At 41.6% G+C, this 27,285-nt stretch overlaps 1 protein-coding gene across 1 annotated transcript in view; it reads left to right on the top strand.

Moving 5' to 3' along the window:
• Positions 1–6,960: 6,960 nt before the first annotated feature.
• Positions 6,961–27,285, top strand: part of PDGFRB (platelet derived growth factor receptor beta) — a 53,277-nt gene continuing 32,952 nt past the window's right edge. The window contains exons 1-9 of the mRNA XM_018554956.1: positions 6,961–7,008; positions 9,750–10,049; positions 11,719–11,985; positions 15,140–15,267; positions 16,206–16,374; positions 19,897–20,086; positions 23,236–23,351; positions 25,900–26,023; positions 26,936–27,159. Coding sequence (XP_018410458.1) covers positions 6,987–7,008; positions 9,750–10,049; positions 11,719–11,985; positions 15,140–15,267; positions 16,206–16,374; positions 19,897–20,086; positions 23,236–23,351; positions 25,900–26,023; positions 26,936–27,159 — 1,540 coding nt within the window. The 5' untranslated portion in view covers positions 6,961–6,986. The remainder of the gene's footprint in view (positions 7,009–9,749; positions 10,050–11,718; positions 11,986–15,139; positions 15,268–16,205; positions 16,375–19,896; positions 20,087–23,235; positions 23,352–25,899; positions 26,024–26,935; positions 27,160–27,285) is intronic.

Raw genomic sequence — 27,285 nt, 5'->3', positions numbered from 1 at the left:
CCTGTCCAGTACACGATTACAAAGTGTGGCACAGTCTTCAGCAACTTCCATCTACTAGTTTGGAAAAGGGAGAAAGAAACAGTGGGGATCAGGGGAGTGTCTTGCCTTGCTGTGTCTGTGTGTTTGTGGAGACACACAGCTTACTAGCTCACACAAGGGTGGCTCCACAGGACCCTGGAAGGGAAAGGAGCCACCCTAAAACAGGACTGTGCTCAGGGGACCAGATGATTCTGTGAGAAATGTAAACATTTAAACATCAAAGAGCAGCATCCATTGTAAGTTATGTATCTATTATTTAACATTTGAAATAGCTTAAAAACCATTTGACTTTAACAGCACTTTTGCAAAGTGAAAATTCACTGCTAACATTAGATACTCCTTTAGTAAATCAGGGTCAATATCTCCAAAGATAAATTTGTTTTTTTAAGATAAGACTTGGGGCACTTTCAATAGTCCTTTAGCTTAGAATTTAATTAATTCAGTTACAATAATAATTTTGTGTTTGTGGAAATCTCTTCAGATAATTATTTTTCATTGCAAGCTTTTGCTTGCAGCCACAATGTTCATGAGTCAATGAATCCATAATCCTCTGCACACTCTCTGCCTTTCTCCTGAAGATCATAATTGTCCCTCTTTCCTTAAAGGCCATGACAGCACAATCACTCAATAGAGGAGGACACGGCATCAGAGAAAGACAACTACATCTAGCAATGACAGTTATGATTTTAATCTAATTTATTCTTTAGCGTCTAATGAATTATCATTGCCTACAGCAATCAGTCACTTTGCTCAGTGATACTGGAAATTGCAGCCTCAGTACAACATTCATTTACATTTCATATTGTAAGGCAGGCAAGCAGGTTCATCAATTTTGTCAATTATTTTATTGGCTACATTTTATCATTTTTATTGTGAGTTGTAGCAACAAGGGGTACAAAGGGGGCAACTACTCAGGTCAGTATGTAATATATACAGAATATATATTATATATATTGAAGAAGAGAGGTTAACTCTTGAAAGCTTGTCTTTTATGCTTGTCACACTTCCTGTGATAGCTAATTAGCTCTCCCAGTTCTTCTCTTGGACTACAAAACGTGAAACGTGTTCATATGATGTGGAGATCAGGAGAGTGGCAGGGATTAAATAGTTTAGGAAAAGACAAGTGGGCAAGGCTTACACTAATCAGTCCAAAAAAATTTTGTCAGGCCACCATTGGAGGAAAGGGCCTTTTCTAGCAGCTCAATGGATATTTTTGTTCTTGCAGGGTCTTTAAAGGGATACAACATGGAGAAATAAATGTATGGCAAATATGTACTGCATGTGTTTTTTTATTTATTTTATTTTGCCCCGACATACATTTTAGATCTATGGCTATGAAAATAAAAAGTTTTGGCACACAAGTACCTTTTTTCTGCGATACACGATGGGCGGAATCGTGGCGGGAAACCGCGCGATCTGCCCGGTGCGACTAGGGTGCCATTGGAAAATAATGCGATTGGTGCCCACCTGGGCGTCTCCTGACCACGCGGCAATCCATGTGTCGCCTAGGTGTGCACCGGCCCTCAGGCTCATTCCCTCTAAATCAGCGGTCCAAATCACATTCTATATAGTGTATAGGAAGTGAAGATTCTAAGGGAAATTCCATCACTGGATCGGAGGAGACAGGTTGGAGGGAGCGGTATAGGAGCCAACTGGGATAACAGTTCAGTTGAGTATACTGTACCTTTGTTTTTTTAGCTCCCAAGACAAAATGAGCACTTAACCCTTGCAGTGCGTGGGTAGCCCCACTCCATCGGATAAGATTTGATTTTTCTGGAGTTCTTCTTTACTATACGGTCTTGTGGATCATGTAGGAAGGTTACAGTAACTGGCATTTGTTATTGAATACAGCAAATTAATTTCACCGATGACCATTCATTGTTTCCTTTAATAAGGAATGTATCGTCCAGCTAGGAGAGAGCCTGTGGAATCTGCCAATCCAGGAGAGGGCAGACCAAAGTTTCTACGCATGGCGCTCTTAATGAAGCCACTTTTCAAAAGCAGTTTTGCTTTCACTTCAATAATTGGGAAGATTGTAAAATGTTAACAGCGGAGTCCTCCCAGCTCTGCTGAATAAACAGTCTAGCTGTTTTTCTAGAACTAATTACTGTATTTTCTACTCCTGTACAGAGTCAGGGCCTTCAGTTACCAAGAACACAGTGTCGTTCCCTTTCTGTAACAGTTTCTTTCTTATTTTTTTCTCTTCTGTATTCACTTTCGCTGTTAAATATCTGTAAAATGGAACAAAGGGATTATTATGTACAGAAAAAAAGAAAGTTTAGTATGGAAAGAACTGAAAGGTAAAGACAGGCCATTGTGTTACAAGAAACATTCACAACAGGAATGTGCCCTGTACAAGGTCTACGAGAAAGAAATACGTACTGAGCCGATTTATAGAGATCTACAGTTTAAAAAAAATTGATGCTGAAAAAACAGAACCTTATAAGTCCCTGAACAAAAAAGGAAAGGGGTGATGAGAGGAACTGTGGAGCTATGTGTCACAGTAAGTTTGCTCACAAGATGTAGCAAATGTTTTACTACTGTTTTATGTTATAGTATTGGTAGGCAGACAGCTATTAAATGGACAGAATCAAGAGACATAAAATATAAACAATAAATAGAATAAAACAGAATATGGTAAGGACCTGAAAACATTAATTGAACACAAGTAAACCCTGTTACTTGGGCTGTATTAACTACAATTAAATTTATGGGCCAGTACCTGGGGCAACATACTTAGTTGGGGCAGCACAATATACAACAAAAGTATCATATAAATGATCAGTTTATTAACTTGTAAAATGTAAAAAAAAATTATGATGGGGCAGCACAGTGGCGTAGTGGTTAGCGCTTCTGCCTTCCAGGACTGAGGGTCCCCAGTTCAAATCCCAGCCAGGGTCACTATCTGCAAGGTGTTTGCATGTTCTCCCTGTGCTTGCATGGGTTTCCTCCCACACTCCAAAGACATGCTGGTAGGTTAATTGGCTCCTCTCTAAGTTGGCCTCTATGTATACATGTGAAATAGGAACCTTAGATTGCAAGCTCCTTGAGGGTAGGGACTGATGTACACGTGCAACTATGTAAAGTGCTGCGCATATTGTCGGTGCTATAAAAAATACCTGTAATAAAATGATGAAATTGATCAAAATGTTTATAGTTTCACATTAACAAGCTAAACATGAAAAAAAAAACATTTGTTTAGTTTTGTAAAGTGTGAAGAAAGTTAGATTCCCTGTAAGGTTATTATTGCTATCTTCTCACTAGGGGATTCACTATCTCTATTTGTCCCAGTGACCCTTGTCACTAGGACTGAAGGTGATAGAAAATCCAAAAAATGTTAAGTTGTCACCAGAACAGACATTAGTTCCAGTGACAACTGTCTCACTTTGGAGAGATTTCTGCTCACTTTATGTTGAGTCTAAAGTACAAGTCAAAAGAAATCTCCCCAGTAGGACACAGATGACAAAACAAATCTAGATATTGGTTTTAAACATTACATACTTTAACCAAAATTTAAAAAAATGCTTTGGCTACAAAAAAAAATGCTTCTTTTAATGTGATTGTAAACTCTCATTGAATCTGAATTTTGGGGAAAATTAAAAACAACCCTTGCTGTAGGGAAACACTAAAAAGCAGTTTTACTTACCTAATTTCTTGCTCCCCCAGCACCCATTGCTTTACTGTTCTCTTCGATGCTCCATGTTGTGGGTGGGCCCACGGCATCCTCACTTACAATGCAGGACTGCTGGTCGTGCATAGTACATGATGACACCAGTATTCGACCGATGGAGAGTACTAAAGAGAATTAGCTTAGAGGGACTGGTGGCAAGTAGGAGAGGAGCCTGTGGGAGTGAGGAATAAGGAAAGTCAATCTGCTTTTTAATGTTTCCCTACACAAAAATTTGTGTTTTACTTTTTACATTTCCCAGAGTTCAGCTCTAGAGTTCATCTCTGGTGAAGAAAAAACTTACCCTTGCAGTGGGAGTACCAGACATCCCAACTCTCCTGGACGTTCTGAGTGTCTCCCGCTATAATACAGCGGCTCTCTGATGCCCGGGAGAGAAACATTTTATCCCGGAAAGGTTTACTCTGCTCTATCCAGCAGAGTAAACCCTTTCAGGATCTGCTATCTGTTTTTTAAAATTATTTTGACAGCGGCCACCGTTGCTGTCAGAGTGAAGAAAAAAACAAAAAACAACAGATAGCATGGGAATGAATAACTAGTCTGCTATTTCAATTTGCAATAGCCAATAGCAGGCTGGCTATTGCACCAGCACACTGCTGTTTTCTGCAGAGCAGGAGAACTTCAGGTCCACCTCTGCTGATTGACAGCAGCAGATAGCAGGGGAAGCATTAGCTCCTCTGCTATCTTCAATCATTTCAGGTAGGTGCCCTCATCCACTCTGGATGTTGGAATGTCCCTCGGCATCCTCACATCTAATGTAAGGCAATGGACCTGCATTAGACATGATGACACCAGTGGTCTTTAGGCTGCCAGAGCACAGGTAAGAAGAGGCTGCAGGGACCAGTCTAACAGTCTGGTCAGAGATGGTGGGAGCAGAAATCAGGTAAGTAAAACAGCTTTAATAGTATTTCCGAGACATAAACAAGCCCTTAACCCTTGTAATTGGGGTGGGGGGAGTAGCCCCACTGCAAGGGTACGTTTTTTATTTGGCCGGAGATGATGTTTAAGTAGAGGAAAATATTCTGTACACTGGTGCTGTTTACCTGCATTTGGCCTGCTTTGGTTTGTGTTTCTCTGGTGCTGTCAGAAATACATTTCCATTGAAGGCCAAGCAGGTGAAATGCAACCTTTGGTGCTTGAAAGCTGCACTACATTTGAATGTAAATACTGGTGTTAAGCAAAGCCTGCGCACACAAGCCCAAAAGCATGGTGACTTGTAAGCACTTTATGATCTGTTGCCACTGGAAAGGGTTTTAGTAGAGGGGTGAGGTCAGCATGTCATGCAAATATTATTACCATCCCTGCCTCCGGTCTGTGGTTTAATGGCATCCCCTAATAACATACTCTTCTTATTTTATAAAGTATTCACAGTCATGAGACACAAATATGTAATGGCTGGCATAAATGTGCATAGTCACACCAGCTGAGTGTGCATGTTTATACCCTGTGCAGATGCCTGTTAAGCTTTATCTTTAGGGAACAATGGTGATATTCCAGGAAAAAAAGCAATCTGGGAATATCAGTTCTTCCCCTGAGATATGATTCACTACTACATTTTAAGTTAACTTGGTGAACCCACTTCCTGTGAGTAGGTGTTTGTTAAATTCTAGCAGATAGCTTAGAGACTATGTCATGGGGAAGAGGGGCAAACTGCAGCAGGCGTCCAGACTCCTAGAGGGACCACATATCTGCATCTGTCTCTTAAACCTTCCTGTCAATGTCAAACCTCAGGTTTTTATAGGCATAGCTTTAACATTTCTTTAAAGCCCAACTCTGGACCCCATGTGTCCCCTCCTTAACCAACCCCCTTCCCCACTAGTTATGTTTTGCTTTTTTATGATATCCTTTTTTTTGTTTTTATACTTACCTTTTCCAAAGTCTTAAGACCCTGCAGTGTCCTTTTAATTTTCGCCTCTACTTTGGGCTGGGTGGCCATTACTGATGCATAGAGCATTGATGAGTGATGCCAGCACCCATCTCTGTACCAGTGCACTGTGAATAAAGGGTACTTTGGTGATGCCCCCTCAGGGGGCAGGATCATGATACCCTGCTTTAACATTAGAGTCTTCCTGGTTCAATGAGGCTGGGGGGTCATTCATCGTGGAAGACTTAGGACATCTTGTGGCCAAGAATAGGTATGGCCTTGGACTGTAAAGTATTATTATCATTATACAGGATTTATGTAGCACCAACAGTTTGTGTGGTTCTTTATAAAACAAAGGGAGGCAATACAGATACAATACACAATTTTGTAAATGAGGGTTAGAAGGGCCCTGCTTGTGCTATATGAGAAAAATAGGGAAGCTGCTAGTGCTGGCTCTTCTTTTCAGAATGCTAGTTGGGAATGTCTGGTTTGAATCACTTAAATCATCACAGCCCATGAACAAACCTGCAACAAATGAAATCTAAAGAAAATGTAGGTTTCATTTATGCTTGCTCTCTGTCAGTGACTCAGTAAGCATCAAAGTCAAATCATAAGTGTGACAGACATGTAACTGGCAATTCCAAAAGAAAAGGTCAGCATTGGTAGCCTTCATATTTCTTTCATGACAAGTTCCCTTTAACACTTTGTAAGTCTTTACCAAGTAGGACTGTGATTTACAGTATGAGTAGGCTGAAAGGGATTGTACTGTGGCTATAAAACAGCAGAATGGATTCATTTTATATTATTATTACTATACAGGATTTATATAGCGTCAACCGTTTGCACAGCGCTTTACAATATAAGGAAGACATTACAATCACAATACAATTCAAGACAAGGTGGTGAGGGCCCTGCCCGTGAGGGCTTACAATCTAAAGGGGAGGGGCAAGTGATACATGAGGAGGTAGCTGTGTGGGGATGAATTGTTTAAGAATGTGATGGTTCAGTGGTTGGGTTTATGTGGGATAGGCTTCCCTGAAAAGATGAGTCTTAAGGGATCGCTTAAAGGCAGTCAGAGTGGGAGATAGACAATGTATATGCACACTAGGCAAAATAGTACATTACAAAACATTAACACAGGATAAGGATCTTTATTTTTGCTATGTGGCTGTCAAATTCAAATCTCATTTGCGTCAGTTTGTTGAAAATCAGGATCCTTATCCTGGTGTGTTAGCTTTTTGAATTGAGCCTACTTGTCTCCTTAAATAATCTTTGCTTATTGGCTTTCAAGTATTACAAATCCTGGTATATCTTTGGTACATATTCAGCATTATTAATAGAAGTGCATATTTGTCTCCACAGAACATTCAAGCAACTTCCAGCAACGAAGTTTGGAAGATGAATCTGTATATAATTACAGGTAATATTTATAATTCAGGCTGGAAAAGGGAACAAACTGTATTTTGGGGCCTTATTTTTAGGGATTCTTTTATAATGGAGGGCTTATATCACTATTCACTCACCATTATACATGGCTTCCCTACACAAAAATCACCCTGTGGCTCGGCGGCATTCGCCTATTCACTCAATGAGAATAGGGGCGAACGGCAGCAAGGGAGCTGCCGGAGCTTCGGCTCAGCCGATCCAACATCAGTAGAAGTCCTTCTGCACTTGGGCTCAGCCGAACATGTAGGGTATGTTCGGCTGACGAAGGCAGCCGTACAGAGCCGATGTATGGCTGATTTCAGCCGATGTACAGCTGAAATCAGCCGTACAAGCCAGAAGTGAATAACCAAACAGTGTTTGGCTTACTTCACTTCGGCTCGGTTATTCACTCGGCTGCCTTTGGCAGTTTTGTGAATAAGCCTGCAAATTGCTTTTATTTAGTAAAGTAAGGGAAGGCTTGAACTCCTGTCAGGTTTTCATTTCTTCCCCCTACTTTATTTAAGTCCCCTACTTTCTGTCTGGTTAAACAGTAGTCAGCACCACTGGAAGCGAGAGAGTATCTCTCTATCGGTAAATCGGGATAGCAGTAAAATCCCATCAGGAGTTCTAATCTTTCTATAGTCTATCCCAGCCTTCCTCAACCAGGGTGCCTTCTGGCTTCCTCAAACTTTTCTGATGCTAGGACTCTGATGTGAAGGGGAAACTCTTCTGTAAAAGGGGAAATGCTAATATGAAAGAGGGGCTCCTGGTGTGAAGAGGGCTTCTGGTATGAAGGGGGGCTCCTGATGTGAAAGGAGGGGAACTATGATGTAAAAGAAGGGAGCATCTAATGTGAAGGGGAACTACTGATGTAATCAAGGACTCTGATGTGAAGGAGAGGATTCTGATGTGAAGGGGGGCTACTGATGTGAAGGAGTGCTCCTGCTTTGAAGAGAGGACTTAGATGCAAAGAATGGAACTCCATTTTTGTGTGTGTTTTTGCGTGGGGTTCCCCGTACATTTTACACTGGGGTGCCTTGAGATCTTGCATACTTTTTAAGGGTGCCATGAGTGAAAACAGGTTGAGAAACACTGCTCTATCCGAAACATGGCTTGATATACATTTCAATAATATAATATATATATAAATATATGTATATATATACTAATAAATATATACAGATAAATATATATACACATAAAATGATATATATGTATACAGTACATGTATATGTTAATGCCATAATATTCAATAAATATGATCTGTTTCTCTAAGGAAATTCTGACAGGTCTTAGACATGACATTTTGATAACTGAAGCCCATAAAGTTCAAAGATATTGCATTTCATCTATTGAGTTACTGATGGTCTTTGAAAAGGGTTAACTCTTCAGCGCAACCATTCCTTGGGTAATAAAGTGTTTCCACAACAGAACGAACAAACTGAAGAAGAGACAATTTTCTTTTGTCCTGTAGATGGCTCTGTTGTCATTGGAAAGGCTCCTGTAAATATTTTGTGTTTTTATTACTAGTCTGCTTAAGCACATGTGTAATTTAGAACCTCTGTCCAGGTCTAAATGCTGTCTCTGTCCACCTCAAGGAGATTATGTCTGTCAGGTTTTATTTGCTGTCTGTCTCCCCATAAAGGAAACTTCTCTTAATGTTCTGTCTGACACCCTTCAACTGAACAGGAAATGGGGGTAAATCTCCCTCATGGGGACACAGACAGCAATAAAATCCTACCAAGGTTCTAAACCTTCTCTCTTCTAGAAAAGTTTTTTTGTTTGTTTACTTGTTTCTTGTCACCTGTATTAATATTGCAATGATTTCCCCTCACTTCCTGTTATGTCTGTCGCCCATCCAACATACAGGAAGTAAGGAGAAATAGAGGCACAGACAGAAATAAAATGTTAACCCAGGTTTTAACAATTCCACTCTTTATCAAAAACTAAGGGCTGATAATAATACTGATTGACAGATTTCAGTACAGGAGAGTACTGTACACAGGACGTTATGAGTTCACAGGATTTTTAGCAAGATTAACAGGAATTCAACTTGATTGAACATATTTAACTACATGCTTCAATAGTACATTTAAAATGCCCTCATGTGACCCTATGTCAGGAGATAGCAGGCTAATGCCGTACTGCAGCCAGGAAGGATCCCAACAATATTGATGGGATCCACCCGGCTGTCTGAGTGACAGCTGGCTCTGCCTCTCTAGAGCCATATCCAGCTGTGCCTGCCCCCTCCCCTGTCTGTCCCTGCAATGAGTGCTGAAGGAACAGAGAGGGGAGGGAGGAATTTCTGCAGGGGAATAGTGAATGACAGGGAGGAGACTGTGGCCACATGATTACGCAGCTCTCGGTATATAGATCTGGTGTTTGACAGCTGAAGTGTCCAATGGCAGCTCTAAGTATTAGGAAGATTATATATTACTTCCCCAGAACTTCTCCTTTAACAGACCAACAACGTCCAATTTGTTAGGGTTCACATACACTTGAACATATATTATATATGTGTATTGGGGTGCCATCTTCAAATGAAAATGGCACTACAGAGAAACACACATATACCTGTGCATTAAAGAAGTGGTGCAGTACTAGTACAACAGCAACCAATAGGTATAAAGCCAGTCTATAGCACCTCCTTACCAGCAGTATAAATTAGCACTTAAATGGGAACAATGGGAGTATATAATATTAATAAATAGTACATTTACTTTATCCTTTTTTTAGGTTTGCTAATATTAACTTGGAGAACCTCATCCCTGGAAATCAGCCCAAATGAGACGGAAATAGTGCTCAATCTTGACAGCACCTTTACTCTGAGCTGTTCGGACACTGAGAAGATAGTCTGGAAGCACGATGAACAGTTTGTTTCCTCCAGTCTGGAATACAAAGATGGCCTGTACACCAGTATCCTGACCCTTCGTAATGTAAACGGTATAAACACAGGGCTCTACTCATGTCTGTACAATGAGTCAACTAGCCAAGGAGATGAAGGTGACATGAAATCTGTCTACATCTTTGTACCAGGTAAAAACATTTCTACAATTTTATGCACAAGTTTACTGTGCTTATTCTGAACTTCTGTAAAGTGGCAATAAAGAGAGAACTGGAGAAAATAAGCAGAGGGGCTACAAGACTAGGGGGAGAAATAGTCCCTAGGAAAGAGTTAGATTAGAGCTGAGAAACAGCAGGTCTTACCTGATTGGAAGCGACGGGCAGGTGGTAGGGAGGAGCCATGGGTGCAGGACTTGTAGCGGCTGCTGGGAGTTCTTTTCAGAAGGACAACGAAGAAAGAAGATTGCCCCACCTGCCCTCCCTTGTAAAATGTTGCCAACAGATGAGTGATCTGCTTGTTTTTGTCACAGCAGCTTGATTGGTTATGGGTCCATCTGTTGATATGGTGCTCCTCCATTGGTATCAGTTGTTACCGGGGGGCTCGCTCCCTTGGGAAGTCAAATTGTTACCGGGGGGCTCGGTCCCTTGGGAAGTCAATTTCTGGAGCTGTCCTCAAGCCTGTGGGAGTGTGGCTGGAGATATGGGTGGATGTTTAGTAAAACCTTCTTTTGGCTAGTGGACATCAAAGACCCCTTTTTATAACTAACAGTCATTAGGGTATAAAATTGGTATGTTTTTTTATTTTCAGTTGGTTGTTTGTAACTGTTAATTGTTATGTGGTTAGATAAAAAGCTGCTGTGGCCATGTAAACCCATGTCGTGCAGTCCAAGTGTTTATTGGGAATTTTATTAGATGAAGGAATTTTAAAAATCCATCATTCAGCATTCAACTATAATGGATTCAACTCATTAGTATTATTCTTATTTTGTTTACAAGTTTTTAAGCAGTTTTTTATTGTAAAAAATATTTATTTTATAAACAATATATTTAGGGCCTATTCAAACAAAGTGCATTGTGGTAATGCATACTTTACAGGAATTTGTTAGAGAAGTTAAATCATCTAACAGTTAAATAGACTACTTGCAAAACTTCACTTGTACCTTATTAGGTGTGTCATGTTGCAAGGTCTATGCAGTAACCAGTCCAATAGAATCCATCATGCACTGCTCTGACCTCAGCAAAGTAAATTCTAATTGGTTAATATAAGTTACTGCACATTAAGCGGGACTAAAGTCTGACTGTACTCACCTTCCACCTAGCTAGGCAACATCCATGAGCTCCCTCCCTCAGTGCCCACATCTTTGCCCAGTCATCTTCTGGATTTGACATCTTCAGCCATGTTGATTGGTTAGCCTGTAATGACATAACTCCAAAGCATGTGCATGGGAGTTAATTCATCCTGGCACCAAGACATGTCAGGAATGTACACTGAGCTGCACATGTTTTAATTGATGCTTGTATTCACACTAGGGAGTTTCATCCTCTAAATTTGCCCTGGAGACCATTGTCCCCAGCACAGAAAGTGATGGGGAAATCCAAGACTTTAGAGATGTCATAGGAACAGAAAGTGAAAGATAATTTCCAACATGATCATTTATGATAGGTCTTAGGGAATGAGGTGTCTTGTGTAGTTTACAAAAAGAGTGGAAGAATTTTTTCTTCTCACTATAGTCAACACTTTTATTTATCCTGGTTTATACTTTATACGTTATTTGTACTCTAATAATAAACATAGCTTGATATATGAACTGGCCTTTCGCTTGCATGATTATTGAACTCTTGCCTTCTTCTTCCTGCCTAGATCCTGAAATGTGGTTTCTGCCAATCAAGGAACATGGGGAGTTCTTGATTGTTCTAATAAACAGCAAAAATACAATTCCTTGCCGAGTGACTTACCCTAACGCCACAGTAACTCTTCATGAGAAGGAGGCAGATATTGAAATCCCTTACCCATATGACAACAAGAAAGGTTTCACCGGATATTTCGAAGACCGAAACTATTATTGTAAAGCGTCTCTTGATGAGAAGGAAGTTTCATCCAGTTCGTTTCATATCTATAGTTTGCAAGGTAAAATGATCTCTTAAGTATTGGTTAAGTACAGTAAATTGCAGCAAAGTGTGTCTTCAATAAAGTTCACGAGGGTTTCTACTGCTTTACAAGATTTTATTGGTGCCCATTAGAAGCGTATCTTAGCAATACTGAAAATCACACCAAAAGGTTCCAGAATGAACAGGCAGGAACAGGCTAAGGAGTTAGGATGTGTATGTCACTCCGGTCTTCATGCATCTGTCACATGTGAATGTCCTACTTAGTGATCAAACAAAATGCTTGAAGCCCACCTTTCAGTTGAGCACAAAGCTCATTTTATTCAAACCAGGTAATTTATTAATTTAAGCAAACATATTAATCAGAATGCACCCGTGGAAGCAGCATGCAGAAATACCTTTCCAGAAGTTAAAAAAACCATGAACCATGGTTCATTGTGATCTCAGGGGTTTATACTTTCCACCAAGTTGGAGCATACCAAATAAAGAGGAATTGGTCATCTGAGCTATAAGGACCTTGCGTCCCTCTGTCCTTTCAGTTCTGCTGCTGGATTTACCGTTAAGTGTGCAGTGACTGTCTTTGTAGATATAAAATGAAAAGGTAAACACAAGTTTGAAACATCGCTGTAGGATCTCATCTCATCATCCTTCTTTCAGGTGCCTACAGACAGGAGTATCACTGTCGCTCATGGAAAAGATGAAAAATGGAAAAAAACAACCATGGTGAATAGAGGGACAAGAGATCCCTTTATAGTGTAGATTTTGATTTTTGTAGATCTGTAGCTTTTTATAGCAACAAGTAGGTAGATGGGTTGCAGGAAACAATAGAAATGGTATGACATCTGTCATCAAGCATGTGGAAAATATCTCCACATGTCTCCACGTAGATCTTTCTTTCGGTGGATGGTCACACTTGATGCATAGGGAAAACCAGACCTTTGTCCCTCATGGTGGGCTGTGTCAAGAGTGGTTGGTATTATAAGAGAGGTGTGCTGAAAAAGGTTCTGAAATGTTACGTAAGAGAGGCACACAGTGTTGGAGGATTTTGTGGAGCAGACAATAAAAGAGATCTTATATCATTGGTAAAATCTATTTAAAAATATATTATTACATATGGTGTTTTAATGTAACTTCAACAATAAAATAGATTTTATCATGGATACAGAATCTCTATAATTGTCTGCGCCATTTGCAAAATCCACAAGTATTGTGTCTCTCTACATTAGTGATTAATTGAACAGGCCCGAGTTCGGTTCGAATTTGAACTTTAGAACATAACATCCAAAAAGTTTTAATTCAAACTCAATGCAAGTCTATGGGGGTAGAACTTTCAAAAACAATTGTCCCCTTTAAGAGGGCTTATATGCAAGTTATTGGCCATAAAAGGTGTATGGGGATCCAGGCACTGCCCTGGGGGACAGGAATCAATGAAAAAAAACCTTTCAAAAATACCGTTTTTAAAGGAGCAGTGGTTTTAACATCACTTAAAGGGTAACAATAAAAATTTAAAATTCCTTTAAATATCATGGGGGGTCCCCTTGAACTGTCTGTAAAGTGGCAAATCTGTAACCGCCAAATCCAGACACGTTCATCGGATTGCCAGACAGAGAAGCATGATTCGTCACTCCAGAGAACATGTCTCCACTTTGTTAGAGTCCAGCGGTGGCGTGCTTTACACAACTGCATCCGACGCTTTGCATTGCACTTGGTGATGTAAGGCTTGGATGCAGCTGCTCGGCCATGGAAACCCATTCCGTGAAGCTCTCTACACACTGTTGCTGTGCCAATCTGAAGATCACACGAAGTTTGAAGGTCTGCAGCTATTGACTCGTGGCCTACCACTTCGTGGCTGAGTTGCTGTTGTTCCCAGTTGTTATAATACCACTAACAGTTGACCGTGGAATATTTAGTAGCAAGGAAATTTCACGGATGGACTTATTGCACAGGTGGCAACCTATCACGGTACCACGCTTGAATTCACTGAGCTCCTGAGAGCGACCCATTCTATCACAAATGTTTGTAGAACCATCTGCATGCCTAGGTGCTTGATTTTTTACACCTGTTACAGATATATACCTATACACTCAGTTGGAGGACAATTTCTGAAGTAATTGGAGGGTACACGTGTCAGGATATACAGTATACAGAATTATCATAGGTTGGAGGGTTAAAGTCATTATAGGAGATCTCCTGATGAAAAGTTGCATGTCTGCACGATTGTTCATAAGACTCATTAGGCAACTGGAATGTGCATGCATGGTGGTGGCAGGGGCTTAACAAGAGCCATAGCATTCCATGGCTTTGGGTAGCAGGGGGGGCCCAATAAAGGTGGCTGATTTAAAAATCCTGTATAATAATAATTAGGAAAACATCTCCTATAGACTGAAATTTACCCCGTATGTCTAATGCAGGGATAGCAAACCTCTTGCCCTCAAGCTGTGGTGGAACTATAAATCCCATGATGCATCTCTCTTCAGAGTCATGTCTGTGGCTGTGAGAATCTTCCAATGCCTCACCACAGCTGGAGGGCCGGAGGTTTGCTACCCCTGGTCTAATGCATTCACAAATCCCAGTATCACCTCTGTTAAAACCTTATAGGAGGGCTGAGGGTTGTGCTTCTACAAAACGTTTTACTGAATCTAGAGTTTAAAGAAGTTTGTATTAGAGTTGAAGAGTAAGTGTGTGCAAGAGCATTAATAATTTTATCATAATATAAAATATCATTATAGTTATTATCATTAGTGCTACTTTTATCCCCAGCACTGTTCCCTAGTAGTGTACTGACTATGCTGACAGCTCTGCTACTGCTTCATACATACTTCATGTGAGAATCACTGTTGGCCGCTACAGAGCGAGTCAGGGGGCCCCGAAGTTTTGCTATGTGGCCTTGTGATATGTAGCTAGGACCCTAGGTGGTTGTAATGATATTCATACTCATATCATTCATGGACAACAAAAATTGGATGACTATAGAAAACCATGACTCCTGTGTGCCAAGGGCAGCAAAGATTCCAAGAATCCTGCTTATGGTAAATAAAGGAACATAGTGTCCCAGACTTACAAGGCAGACATTGCAGATATGTTCTGTTTGTACTGAAATCCTTTTAGTTTATATGCATTCCGGTACTGTATAATTACTATTTATACATAACCTTTTCCTTTTATTTTGTTTTCAGTTTCAAACATCAACATGGATGTTACCCCCGTACAAAGCATAGTGAGGATAGGGAACAATATCACCATTATATGCACAGTTACCGATAATGAAATTTTGAATTTTACCTGGGAGTATCCAGGTAGGAAGGTGAGTATTATGCTAAATCAAAATTGGCTCCTGTGTGCCTCCATTTTAGGGTGGATGCTGGTGCATTGAGTCACCTCAAATTTCTTTACATTGTTTATGGTTCCTAATGGTAACAGCTGCCCATTTACTATGTAAAAGTGAGACTACAAAAAATCCTTATTTTGAATTGCTCTCTATGCCGTTCTGCCCCAGAAAACACAGGTAACAGACAGCAGCTAAATCAACTCTTTCCTACGGAATCGAAAAATAAATAAAGCTGAACTCCAACCTTATCTTACAAAGTCGTACAGACTCCTCCTTGTACTGAAAATGGCTTACTCTGATTTCACTTCACATTGTGAGTTTCTCACAGTGTGCACTAGAAGCTGCAGGAAGTCAGATAGCGCCCATCTCATTTCCCGGCTGGAGAACATCCAGAATCATTTAGCTATTGCCTCCCCACCCTTATTGTCCTCTCCCTTTCAATCATGGAGGCTCAGCATCACATGTGGGCATTACCTAAGGTGATCTGTGAAAATAAAATCTGCCTAGGAATGCCAGCTTCTCCAGACTGACATTCACCCACCAAGGCATTTTAATATTTGTATAACTCCTCCCAAGAATCAGCCAACTGCTTGTATCAGGGCTCCTAAGAGGAGTACTGCGGCAGGGTGCCGTAATGCTTCAAGAAAGCTATGTACAGCACCCTGCTGGCCCCGTCCACCAGCCATGATTGACTTACATTACACAGAAAAGCACAAAGACTCAGTTTTTATGTCTCTAAGTCTAAAATGAGGTATGTAACGAAAATTGAAAGTTTTTGTTTGAAAATGTTATTAACATGTTGATGAGGAAGGGGGCAAGAGAAACTAGGCATGGGCAAATATATATAAACAGATTAAACTCCTGCTTTCAAGTGGCAGTGATGATTGTACTGTTTTTTGTTTCTTTTCTAATAGGCAGGAAGACCTGCTATTGTGGGGCACTCAATTATACCTGGTACTTCTGTAAATTCTGTCTTGAATATACTAGACGCCAATGAAGAGGACTCAGGAACCTATACTTGCACAGTGGAGGAAGTTTATACTGGGGACTTTGAAATGAAGAATGTCAACATTACTGTCGTTGGTATGAAAAAAATTATTTTTAAAGAAAATGTTTAAAAAATATATTAGTGTTTGGCCAGCTTAATACTGGTTGCATCCTCAAGCTGTTTTGTGTACAATCACTGTCTCTTAACACTGTTTGGCAATTAAGTGTGCTATTGACCTTTATGTTGGCGAGTGCTCTGGGGGGTTCTGGCACAAAAGTTGTCTATATACTTAAATGGAATACTGCAGCATGACAGCTCCCATGCTGTGGTTACCACAGTGGCCCTCCAAAGCATGAGTATGCCCTGATTTCCCAGTGTTTTGCCTGCTTAAATGATGCCCGCATACAAAGAGCAACAGCTGAATCGGGATGCGCATGAGATCTTCAATGGGAGACACACCAGACTTGTTCCTGAGCTCCATATCTGCTCCTGGAACCTCCATCAGTCATAAGGCTTCTCTGGTTCTCCTCCCTAGACAATTCCAGACCTCTCCTGGGTCCACATGTGGCCTCCTCCAGGCTTGGCTTAAGGCCTAGTCAGCTTCTCCAATATTGCACACCCCACACAGGCAGGTACAATCAACAGCAGAACACCTGGAATTAACCAGATAATAACCAACTACAAATCAGCTAGACTGATTACAGCACTAGCAAAGCTGAATTTCTAGCAGCCACTCCACTGAAGGTATATGCAGTATATGTTGGCCCCCATCACCTTTTGTGAGGTGGCTACTGGACATTTAGTGATCGCCAGGGCTGTAGTCAGCCTGGTTGGATTATAGTTGGCATTTATCTTGTTAAATCCAGGTGCCCTGGCATTGATTGTACCTACCTGGGTGGAGTGCGACTCTACTATATACTGTGTGCACAATTATTAGGCAAATTAGTATCTTGACCAAATCACCATTTGTATGCATATTGTCCTAATTCCGAGCTGTATAAGCTCGAAGGCTTATTGGATTTAAGCATATTAGGTGATGTGCATTTGTGTAATGAGGGAGGGTGTGGGCCTTAGGAGATTAACACCCTATCTCAAGGTGTGCATAATAATTAGGCAGCTTCTTTTCCTCAGGCAAAATGGGCCAAAAAAGAGATTTAACTAACTCTGAAAAGTCAAAAATTGTAAAAAGTCTTTCAGAGGGATGCAGCACTCTTGAAATTGCTAAGCTATTGGGGTGTGATCACAGAACCAGGAAATGTTTTATTGCAAATAGTCAAAATGGTCGCTAGAAACATGTTGAGAAAGAAAGACGCAAGTTAACTGCCAAAGATTTGAGAAGAATCAAATGTGAAGCTATCAAGAAACCCATTATCCTCTAGTGCTGTCATATTCCAGAACTGCAACCTACCTGGAGTGCCCAGAAGTAAAAGGTGTTCAGTGCTCAAAGACATGGCTAAGGTAAGGAAGGCTGAAATGCTCCATCGCATGAATTGAAGTACTCCACTGCGTGTCTAGCCAGTGAAGGCCTTAAAGATGAAAGAATAATGACATGGCCCCCTTCCTCACCTGACCCAAACCCTATTGAGAACTTGTGGTTGCTGCTGCACAAAAAATTGATTGGCCACAGATGAAGAAACTGGCAGACTCCATGGATGGAAGGCTGATGACTGTTATTGAAAAGAAGGGGGGCTATATTGGTCACTGATTTTGTTTTTGAAAATGTCAGAAATGTTTATTTGTAAATTTTTAGTTGTTTGTTTATTATTCTCACTTTAACAGATAAAAATAAACAAGTGAGATGGGAAAATTTTCGTTTTCCATTAAGTGGCATAATAATCCTGCACACTAAGGCCTGGTTCACACCTGGGCGCTTTACAGCGCGTTCCTACGCCCTGTAAAACGCTCAACATTTGAAAACCAATAATTGCATATGTGCATGGTTTCCACCTTGGCGTTTTACAGTGCGTAGGAACGCGCTGAAAAACGCCCTACGCCCAAAGAAGTACAGGAGCTTCTTTGGGGCGTTTTTCCACGCGTTTCCATTGGTATTCCCGAGTGTGGATCCGGGTTAACAAAGCGGTAACCCCGAGCCACACTCGGCAATACAGCATACAGGTCTTACCTTGTCCGCGATCCCTGCTGTGTCCTCCGGCGGCTGCCGACTTCCGGGTTCCGTCCCTTGCGAGCGGCCGCATGCTGGAAGTTTGAAAGTGAAAAAAAGGAAAAAAAAATCATACCGCCAGTGAAACGCGCGTTTTACTGAACGGAAAAACGTGCAAAAAACACAGAAAAAATATGCTCAGGTGTGAACCCAGCCTAATAGTTGCCCAATAATTATGCACACCCAAATATTCTCCTAAGAAAGTCAAAACCTCACTTTTACTTACTTAAATATTCAGGTTTGAGGTCTATTAACATTTGGGATTACCGAGAGCACTGTAGTTGTTCAATAATAAAATGAATCCTCAAAAATACAACTTGCCTAATAATTGTGCACACAGTGTAGTGTGGGACAGCAAATGAGGGGCACTGTGAGTGTATGTACAGAAAAGCAGCCAATCACTGGGTTTCTTTCAACCAGTGTTGCATGCTGGGATAGGGTACATATACTGGAGGGAATGGCCACTGTGAGTGTATGTACAGAAAAGCAGCCAATCACTGGGTTTCTTTCAACCAGTGTTGCATGCTGGGATAGGGTACATATACTGGAGGGAATGGCCATGTGCTCAGACTAGTTTGGGACCAGCCATGGATTAGCACAGGACTGGGTGCTGTTCAGCCACCCCCCCTGGCTAGGCCTGAGACCTGGGGGTGGGCAGAGGCTGGCGTGTGTGAAGTGTTTCCTTGGGCCTCTTGTATGGAGGAGGCCTGTTCTGTTGCCAGAGGAGATAAACCAGGAAAGTGGATGGCTACTGAGGGTACTTCTAGTAGTAGAATCTAGAGGACCTCAGGAGCAAGTCTGGTGTCTCTCCTGCTGAGGATTTTTGCTCACCCCTGCTCATCTGCTACTCAAATTACTGTTCATTGTAATACGAATGGATCCACACTGATATGCTAAAAAGGTCTGGGGATTCAGGAGTGACCTTGGAAAGTCAGTATTCCCCTGGCTGCGGCCCAGGGGAGGGATGTATATAAGTTGTCTGATCCTCCTAGGCTGACTGCCTAGGGAGGGTGGCCATGTGTTTAGACTAAGGTTTGGGACCTTGGCCTAGTGGGGGAAGCGTTGGAATGGAGATGTCCTGGAGGAATTTCAATATGCAAATGGAGCCTGAGAAGCTTGGTCCTTCACTGAAGTATGGCAAACCTCTTCCCAATGGACAGGTAGCTCTAACTTCAACTATTATACAGCCAGGAGTTAAAGTCACAGATCGCCTTGTTGGCACAGTTCTCTATCTGTGATGGTTGCAAGTAAATTGTTCTATCATTTTGGAGTTTACAACATAAAAGGTGTCCTGTGTCCTAACCCTCGCCCCTGAGGTTGTTAAATAAAAGTTCATCCAGCATCAGAACATCAGTGTGGAAGTCAGTTTATTGGTTGCCCATACGGGCTAGGGGGGCCCAATTTATCCAGCATTTGTTTCACCTTCATAACTGTTGCATCTTTTAATCTCTTCTAGAAAAGGGATATGTGAAGATGCACATGGAAGGCACTTTACAGCCCACTAACCTACATCAAAGCACCTCCGTTGTGGTATCCATTGAGGCTTACCCCAAACCCACAATCGAGTGGCTAAAAGGTGACCATCTCCTGCCTGGAAATAATAACAGCCTTGTGAACATTGTGACTGAAAAATCTGCTGAGAACACGTGAGTTTTTAATATTTGTCTTTTTTGTTGTCCTGTTTTTCTGGGGATTCAATTGTAAAAACTGAAACAAAGCAAAAATAATTAGTAGCTAATAGTAATAAGTGTCTAGTGGCATCAGCCCAGAAAAAAATTAGTAGGAGGGGATAAGGAAGTGCAAAGAAAAGAATGCCATGATGAAATGGGGTGAATAATTTGATTAGAGGGGCTGTCTTCTTCAGAATACAGTTGTTGAAAAAGTGATTCTGATTATTTATATCAATTCCAACTTATTAAAATATGAACTGAGTTTGTCATGGGGACATACTGCTTCCAATGACCTAAGATTCAGCATTGGCAGGACGGTTTGGGAGGCTGCTGCAGAAGGCTCAGTGTCCCCTTGATCACTTAGCTGCCCTCAAAACCCACCGCATACCCTAGCCAGCAAACACATTGCCAGTTACATTGTGATTAGCCTGCCTCACCTGTTCCAATCCTTGCTGCAGTTTCATGCTTTGTATTTCCAGACAATGGAGGCTGGAACCAACCTCTCTCCCCCGCACACACCTGCATGCCCTGAACCATTCCCACATACACGCACCCACGTGTCTTGAGCCACTCAGTCACTGGAAACAGTGGCAGAGGCAGGATTTTATTGGGTGAATCTGGCACATTCCCTATGTGCCAAATTCATCCAGTTGAAGACTCTGGTTGACTTGCTTCACCTGCTGGAAAAAGACCCCCAAATAGTGGGTGACTCCCAGGTTTTCTAGGTTTCCTTCTTTAGTAGATTAAACCCAGTGGCCCTGTGACCAATTGTAGTCACATTTAAAATAGGATATTGGAAGATAAAAGTAGAGCTGAAGCCAAAATGTTTTAGTTTTGGATAGTTTCAGGGAGACTTATAACACCTGTCAGCTTTTTTTTGTCATCTGTGCCCATTGGGGACATTTCCCTTCACTTCCTGTCCAATAACCACTACAGAAAGTATGATGAAATCCCTCCTAAATTAGGGAAATATCTGGTGGTCAGAAGGGTCACCAGAACTGTCCCCATTGAAAGATCTCTCCACTATTCCTGTTCTGGTGACAACCTAAAATTTGTGATTTGCTTTTACTTTCAGTAATAATGGTCACCAGGACAACAGGTTACTAACAGGTTACTAACAGGTTCACAGAGAGCAAAAAACCTGACAGGGCTTCTAATTCCTCTCCACTCTAGCCAAAACATAAAAAAAAATGCTTAAGTCAGGTTACACTATAAGCACACAGTTTTAATGCCAACATTGTGTTTTGTCTTAGGATGAAAGGTATGCCGGAGATGTTGTCTGTTTGAGCCGAACGCGAGTTTGACTCGAACATAAGCAGTTTGTGTGTTCGGCGAAACACACGAACTATCAGGCGGCACTGTGAACTGTCACAAGGCGATGTGCCTTGTGATCCCTGATTGGCTAAAGCCTTGCACCTGACCACAGGTCAGGTGCAAGACTTTGCCCAATCAGGGCACAGAGAACTGTGAGAGCCATGATTAGCCATGATGTCTCTGCCCAATCATGGTTCAGCTGTTAAACTGTAAACAGGGACAGCTAGCTCCGCCCAACCATTTATATGTTACCGGCATCTGTCAACTGCCATTCTGCGGCTGGTGTTCGTTGCAAGTGAACGGTCGGCGTTTAAAAAAAAAAATATTTCTATTTATTTTTTATTGTTTTATTTTAAATTTTGTCGAGTTGTCATCATCGTGGACAACGCTGGACATCGTGATTAAATGGATCCATTTTTGTTTTTTGTTTTTTTAATTTAAGACTTGTCAAAAACTTGTCTTTTGTTTTGTTTTTTTTCAAATAAAGGATTTTTTCAAAAGTGTGGCCTCTTTTGTAAAACTTTTATTTAACCCTTTAGTGAATGGGTAAGGGTACCTAGTAGTAGTAAGTACCCCTTCTTCATTCACAAGGGGGGGAGGCTGCATCTGGGTGCCCATTTATTAAAGGGGTACCCTGATGTGAATAAGCCCCCTGCCCGCACCCCCATAACCAACACCCCAGGGCTTGTGGAGGAGAGGCCCTTGTCCCCATCGGCAAAGGGACAAGGTGCTTTTCCAGGGGCGACCCTGGAAAATCACCCTTCCAGTGCCGGGGGCATGTGGCCTGGTATGGGTGGGAGGGAGGTGGGTCACTCACTCGTCCCTGCCTTTCCGGCCCTGCCAGGCCTATGCTCGGATCAAGGGTCTGGTATGGAATTTTATGGGGGACCCCGCGTTTTTTTCCCCCATTTGTGGTGGTGGGGTTCCTCCTTAAAATTCCTACCAGACCTATAGGGTCTGGTAGGACTTTAAGGGGGAACCCCACACATTTTTTTTTTTTTTACATGGGGTCCCTCCTAAATATTCCTAACAGACCTTAAAGGTCTGGTATGACTTTTGGGGGGAGCCCCATGCTTCTTTTTTTTTTTTTAAACATTCCTACTAGACCTAAAGGGTCTGGTATTGTTTGGGAGAGTGAACCGCACGTTTTAAAAAATAAATAAATAAATGTTTGTTTTTTTTCTTTAGAAATGTCATTTTTGCTGCAACAGGTTCTGTACATCATACAGATGCACCACTTTACAGGCAGGTTAAGGGGACCCCCCAGGCACGATATTTAAAGGAATATTTAAATGTTTTATTGTTACCCTTTAAGCAATGTTAAAATCAGTGCTACTTTAAATATGGTATCTTTAAAAGGTTTTTTTTCATTGATTCCTGTCCCCCAGGGCAGTACCTGGATCCCCATACACTTTTTATGGCCAATAAATTGCAAATAAGGCTTCAAAAAGGGGGCATTTGATTTTCAATGTTCTACCCACATAGACTTGCATTGAGTTCGAGTTCGAATTCAAACTTTTCCCATGCTCGAAAGTTCGAATTCGAACCGAACATGGGGGTGTTCGGCTCATCACTAAGACAGACTAGGGATTTACGTCATGCCTGATGAAGGGACCCTAAGTGGCCTTGAAACGTTGTTTTATGACAATTGTGTGTACATCTTCTTGTTGAAGATTTTACTTTGGTGTGCTGATGATATACTTTACTACTTAGACTGGGGATTTAGGGACAGCTTAATGCTGCTTTGATATGGTAGAACTGGGATGAGTTTATGCTGATTTTTCCTAAAGCAACCAACATCATATTTTTAGGTATGTTACTACACTGTCACTTGTGAGAGTCAAAGAAAAAGATGGAGGCTCTTACACGCTGAAAGTTTACAATGAAGATGATTATGGAGAGATGACATTTGACCTTCAGATAAATGGTGAGTTATTCTTACTTTTGTCACCATATGTAAACAAAATCTTAAGCCTGTCCTATAGGTGTAAAATTGTCCTTCCAGTATCTAAACAAGTCTGCACGAATAAATCCTTGCATGTCACAATATACAGAAACTGTATTAAAGAAAACGTACCTTTTTTTACTAAAATCATCTTTAGCTCCAGACAATAGACTTTGCCTAAGCTAACATGATGTCATCAGCCTGCTGCAGGCAGGAGCAAGGCTATCCTCAGTCTCCTCACCCCTGGTGATCAAACATTGAAACTTTGTAGCAATTCACATGGTGAACAGGCACCAGGATTTACATGACTGAGTCAGCTCTGTGCCATCATTTCAGTCCAGGAAGTAGCTGCTGACTCTGGATGATGTCAGATCAAAGGTGGTGCTGCCCTTCTACAGAGAAAAGTAAATCAAGGCTAGGGTTGCCACCTGTCCAGGATTCACCCGGACAGTTCGGGTTTTGAAAGCTGTGTCCAGGTTTCATGGCACCAGGAACCCGGGCACAAGGTGCAGGCAGACAGGAGCAACCAAAATTAAGATAGGGGCTACTGGCCCCCCACTGAAAATAGTCTCAACTGTGATATTTACACATTAATGGGTGGTGCCTTTTACGTATGAATACGTCACGCCTCATTCTCCCCAAAAAATAATTCTGCGTTTCGCTAATGTTCAGGTTGCGCTTGAAGAAAAGGTGGCAACCCTAATCAAGGCACTGTCAGGGGTAGTACTGTGATCTCTGTGAGAGGCAATACAAACATAATACACTTACATTTGTGGTGCATGTGATTGTAAATCTCATATTTAGCCAGCAGATGAAGCTCACATGTATCCAAGTACAACATTAGTGTCCGAGTGGCTAAAAAAAAGACCTTTCTGGAAAGTTCTATGTAGTGTGAGACAGTGAGTAACCCCCATATTAATGATCTAGTTAACAGACAGTTCAAATAAACTTTTTTGACCTTAAATTTGTTAGATAAGATTTAGTTATTACAAACGGAAAAAAGACACAGCGCTCTCATGGGAGTGTGGGGTATGTGTGGGAATGGTCGATGAGGATTGCTGCTCTACAAACAGGGGGAGAAGCCTGTGAACATAGAAATGAGGCAAATGAGAGCGCAAATCCTGGGAATGTCAAGGGTGTAGGGACAACCAATGTTTATGTGTTACAGGTAGAAAGTTCATCAATAAGCAAAACATTCTGGACTTACTTGGGGAGCCGAGGGTCCTGACAGGGGGGGCCCCAATGAGGTTATGGCGATCCGAGACGTATTCAGAGTATCCCGGGAGTGAAGGGATGAATGATACGCCAATTTGTACTGAGTGCTGTGTGTGCCGAGGGGCTGGTGGAGAGGCTGCCTCTAATCTTAATTGCAGTGTTTTTAGGACGTGAAGGAGTGGAAGTGACAAAAAAGCTTTTTTGTCACTTCCACTCCTAGCTGAAGGGCTGGTGGAGAGGTTGCCTCTAGTCTTAATCGCAGTGTTTTTAGGACGTAAAGGAGTGAAGTCCATAATGTTTTGTTTATTGATGATTTTTTGTTCTTTCTAGCTGTAACACGTAAACATTGGTTGTCCCTACACGCTTTACACTCCCAGGATTTGCGCTCTCATTTGCCTCATTTCCAAGATTTAGTTATTAACTTCCTAAAGAATATGGACACTGCAAGTGCAACATGTCTCTTCCTGGATGCCACAATCCTGCTGTTTTCACAAATTCCCTTCCTAGCAATGAGTGACCCAAAATAAATTTTACTAGGGATGCACCAATACCGGTATTTTGGTGCAGAGTACGAGTACCGATATTTTTTTCCCAGTACTCGCCGATACCAATTACCGAGTACCGGAAGTCCCATTTAGGAAGCCAGGTGGCGTGTAATGACTCACCACCTGGCTTCCTGATTAGCCGGGAAGCATGGGCAGCGTGTAAAGACTCACCATCCGGCTTCCTGATTAACAAGAAAGCCGTCCTATGCTTCTCATCACTATGTGACGAGAAAGCATGGAGCCGGCTTGCTGGCCAATCATGGAAGCCGGGCGCCGTGTAATTAAACTTGTATTAAACTTATTCAGTTCTAAAACATTTCTAAAACTTTGACATGTTTAATAATTAACTTAAACACTCTTTTTTTTATAAAACCCGGCTTGTAATTTACATTTAAAGGCCCTTTAATTTGCTCGATTCGAGTTTAAGGCGGTTTGTCATAAGTTCAGATCATGATGCCTGTTCCTATTCAGAGATGTTACGGCTGAAGTACAAAGTCAAATGTTTAGAGCTGAACCAGTAATTACGAGAATATCTTTTTGGAGTAAACATTTGTGACCGAACCATCATGGATTTTACAAGGCTGATTTATTAATGCTGTAGAAAGTTCAATAGCCCAGTAAAGTTTCTGGCTTTAAACCAATCAATATATATCATGATGAGTTTCTGATGTTAACTCTTACTGGATAGGTATAGTGGCGGTTCAAACAGTAAAATGTCTCCACCGTAACTACAAATGGCTTTACCATGGTTGTTTGTTTTTGTTATTTAGTGCCAGTTGAAATAAAGGAAATGATTGACAGCCATCCTATAGGTGGCGGACAGATAGTGACATGTGTTGGCAAAGGGATGCCAAGGCCAGAGATCACTTGGTACATCTGTACTGAGATAAAAAGGTATGTTTCTATTACTGCAGTGCTTACTGAAAGCAAATATAGAGCTTGCCTTTACCAACCTGTCTAAAAATTCTGCTTCCTTGGTTGTCATGCTAATACTATTTATTCAGTACTTTAAATCACTGATTAGGAATATGCATGCAGATTGGGAGTTTTGACTTTGCTCACTGTGTACTTTTTTGTGACAGTGCCTAAAAAACTATTAAAGACAACGAAAACCAGGTAACTAACATCTTTAAGCTGAGCTGATGAGTGAAAATCACTCATCCTCATAGTTCGAGCCGACGTGTGACAACAAAACTGTCACATGTTGGCTCAATAGATCGGGATGTGAGCGAACACATACCGTCGCTCGCTCACTTCTCGAACCTGTCCCTGCAGAGAACCGTGACTGTCTCCCTGCAGGGATTTCCCCCCTCCTCTGTCCGATCCTCCAGCGCTGACTGGCGGAACGGACGGGGCGGGTACAGATGGCTCTGCCTTTAGATAGGCAGAGCCAGCTGTCAATCACGCAGCTTGGTGGATCCAGACAGTAATGTCGGGGTCCGTCCCGGCTGCGGCTGTCTCAGTATACCGCGAGCTGTAGCTGGCTGTATACTGAGCTTTGGGTGACCCTGGGGAGAACTACTGGGAAAAACACTGACCCCATAGTTCTCCTTTAATTTAAAAACGAACACAAGGCTGTGGGGGTAGAACCCCAAGATTCAGTTAGGTGGGAAAGGGTTGCAATCTGTCCATGGGCTTGGTCATGAAGAACAGTCTCTACGACTAAGCCCATGATTGGGTGAAATGCATCAGAGGAGGTGGACCTTTGGTGGAACACCAGTGATGTAGTATAACCTTCAATACACTGTCCTTCAAAAACTTAATTTTTACTTCTGAACTGTAAAAACAATGTCTTGTCACTAACAGGTGCAGCAGTAAGGGGTGGAGCCAGTGGGAGCCTCTACACAACACAACCGCACACATTAAGTATGATATGAACATCAGTTATTCACAACCAGAAGAGTTTGGAACCTACCGTGTCAAGAGCATTCTCCATGTCCGCGGTATTGCAGATTCTCTCTCTTTGCGCTGCCTTGGCGACAATGATCTTGGAATGAGCCACCATCGTGACGTCACCCTAGTGCCTCATAGTAAGTCAATAATCACATAGATGTTTGTTAAAGTGTATGTAAACCCTAACAATTAACTTTTCTTACTTGCTCTTTTTTGATCTGTTAAATATAACATTGGAAGTATTTTGTTATATCTGTTTGATT

The sequence above is a fragment of the Nanorana parkeri genome, unplaced genomic scaffold (genome assembly GCF_000935625.1).
Source record: "Nanorana parkeri isolate BGI_ZX_2015 unplaced genomic scaffold, ASM93562v1 scaffold179, whole genome shotgun sequence".
NCBI classification, from domain to species: domain Eukaryota; kingdom Metazoa; phylum Chordata; class Amphibia; order Anura; family Dicroglossidae; genus Nanorana; species Nanorana parkeri.
Note: the sequence above shows the minus strand (reverse complement) of the source record. Positions and strands in the feature narration are given on the sequence as shown.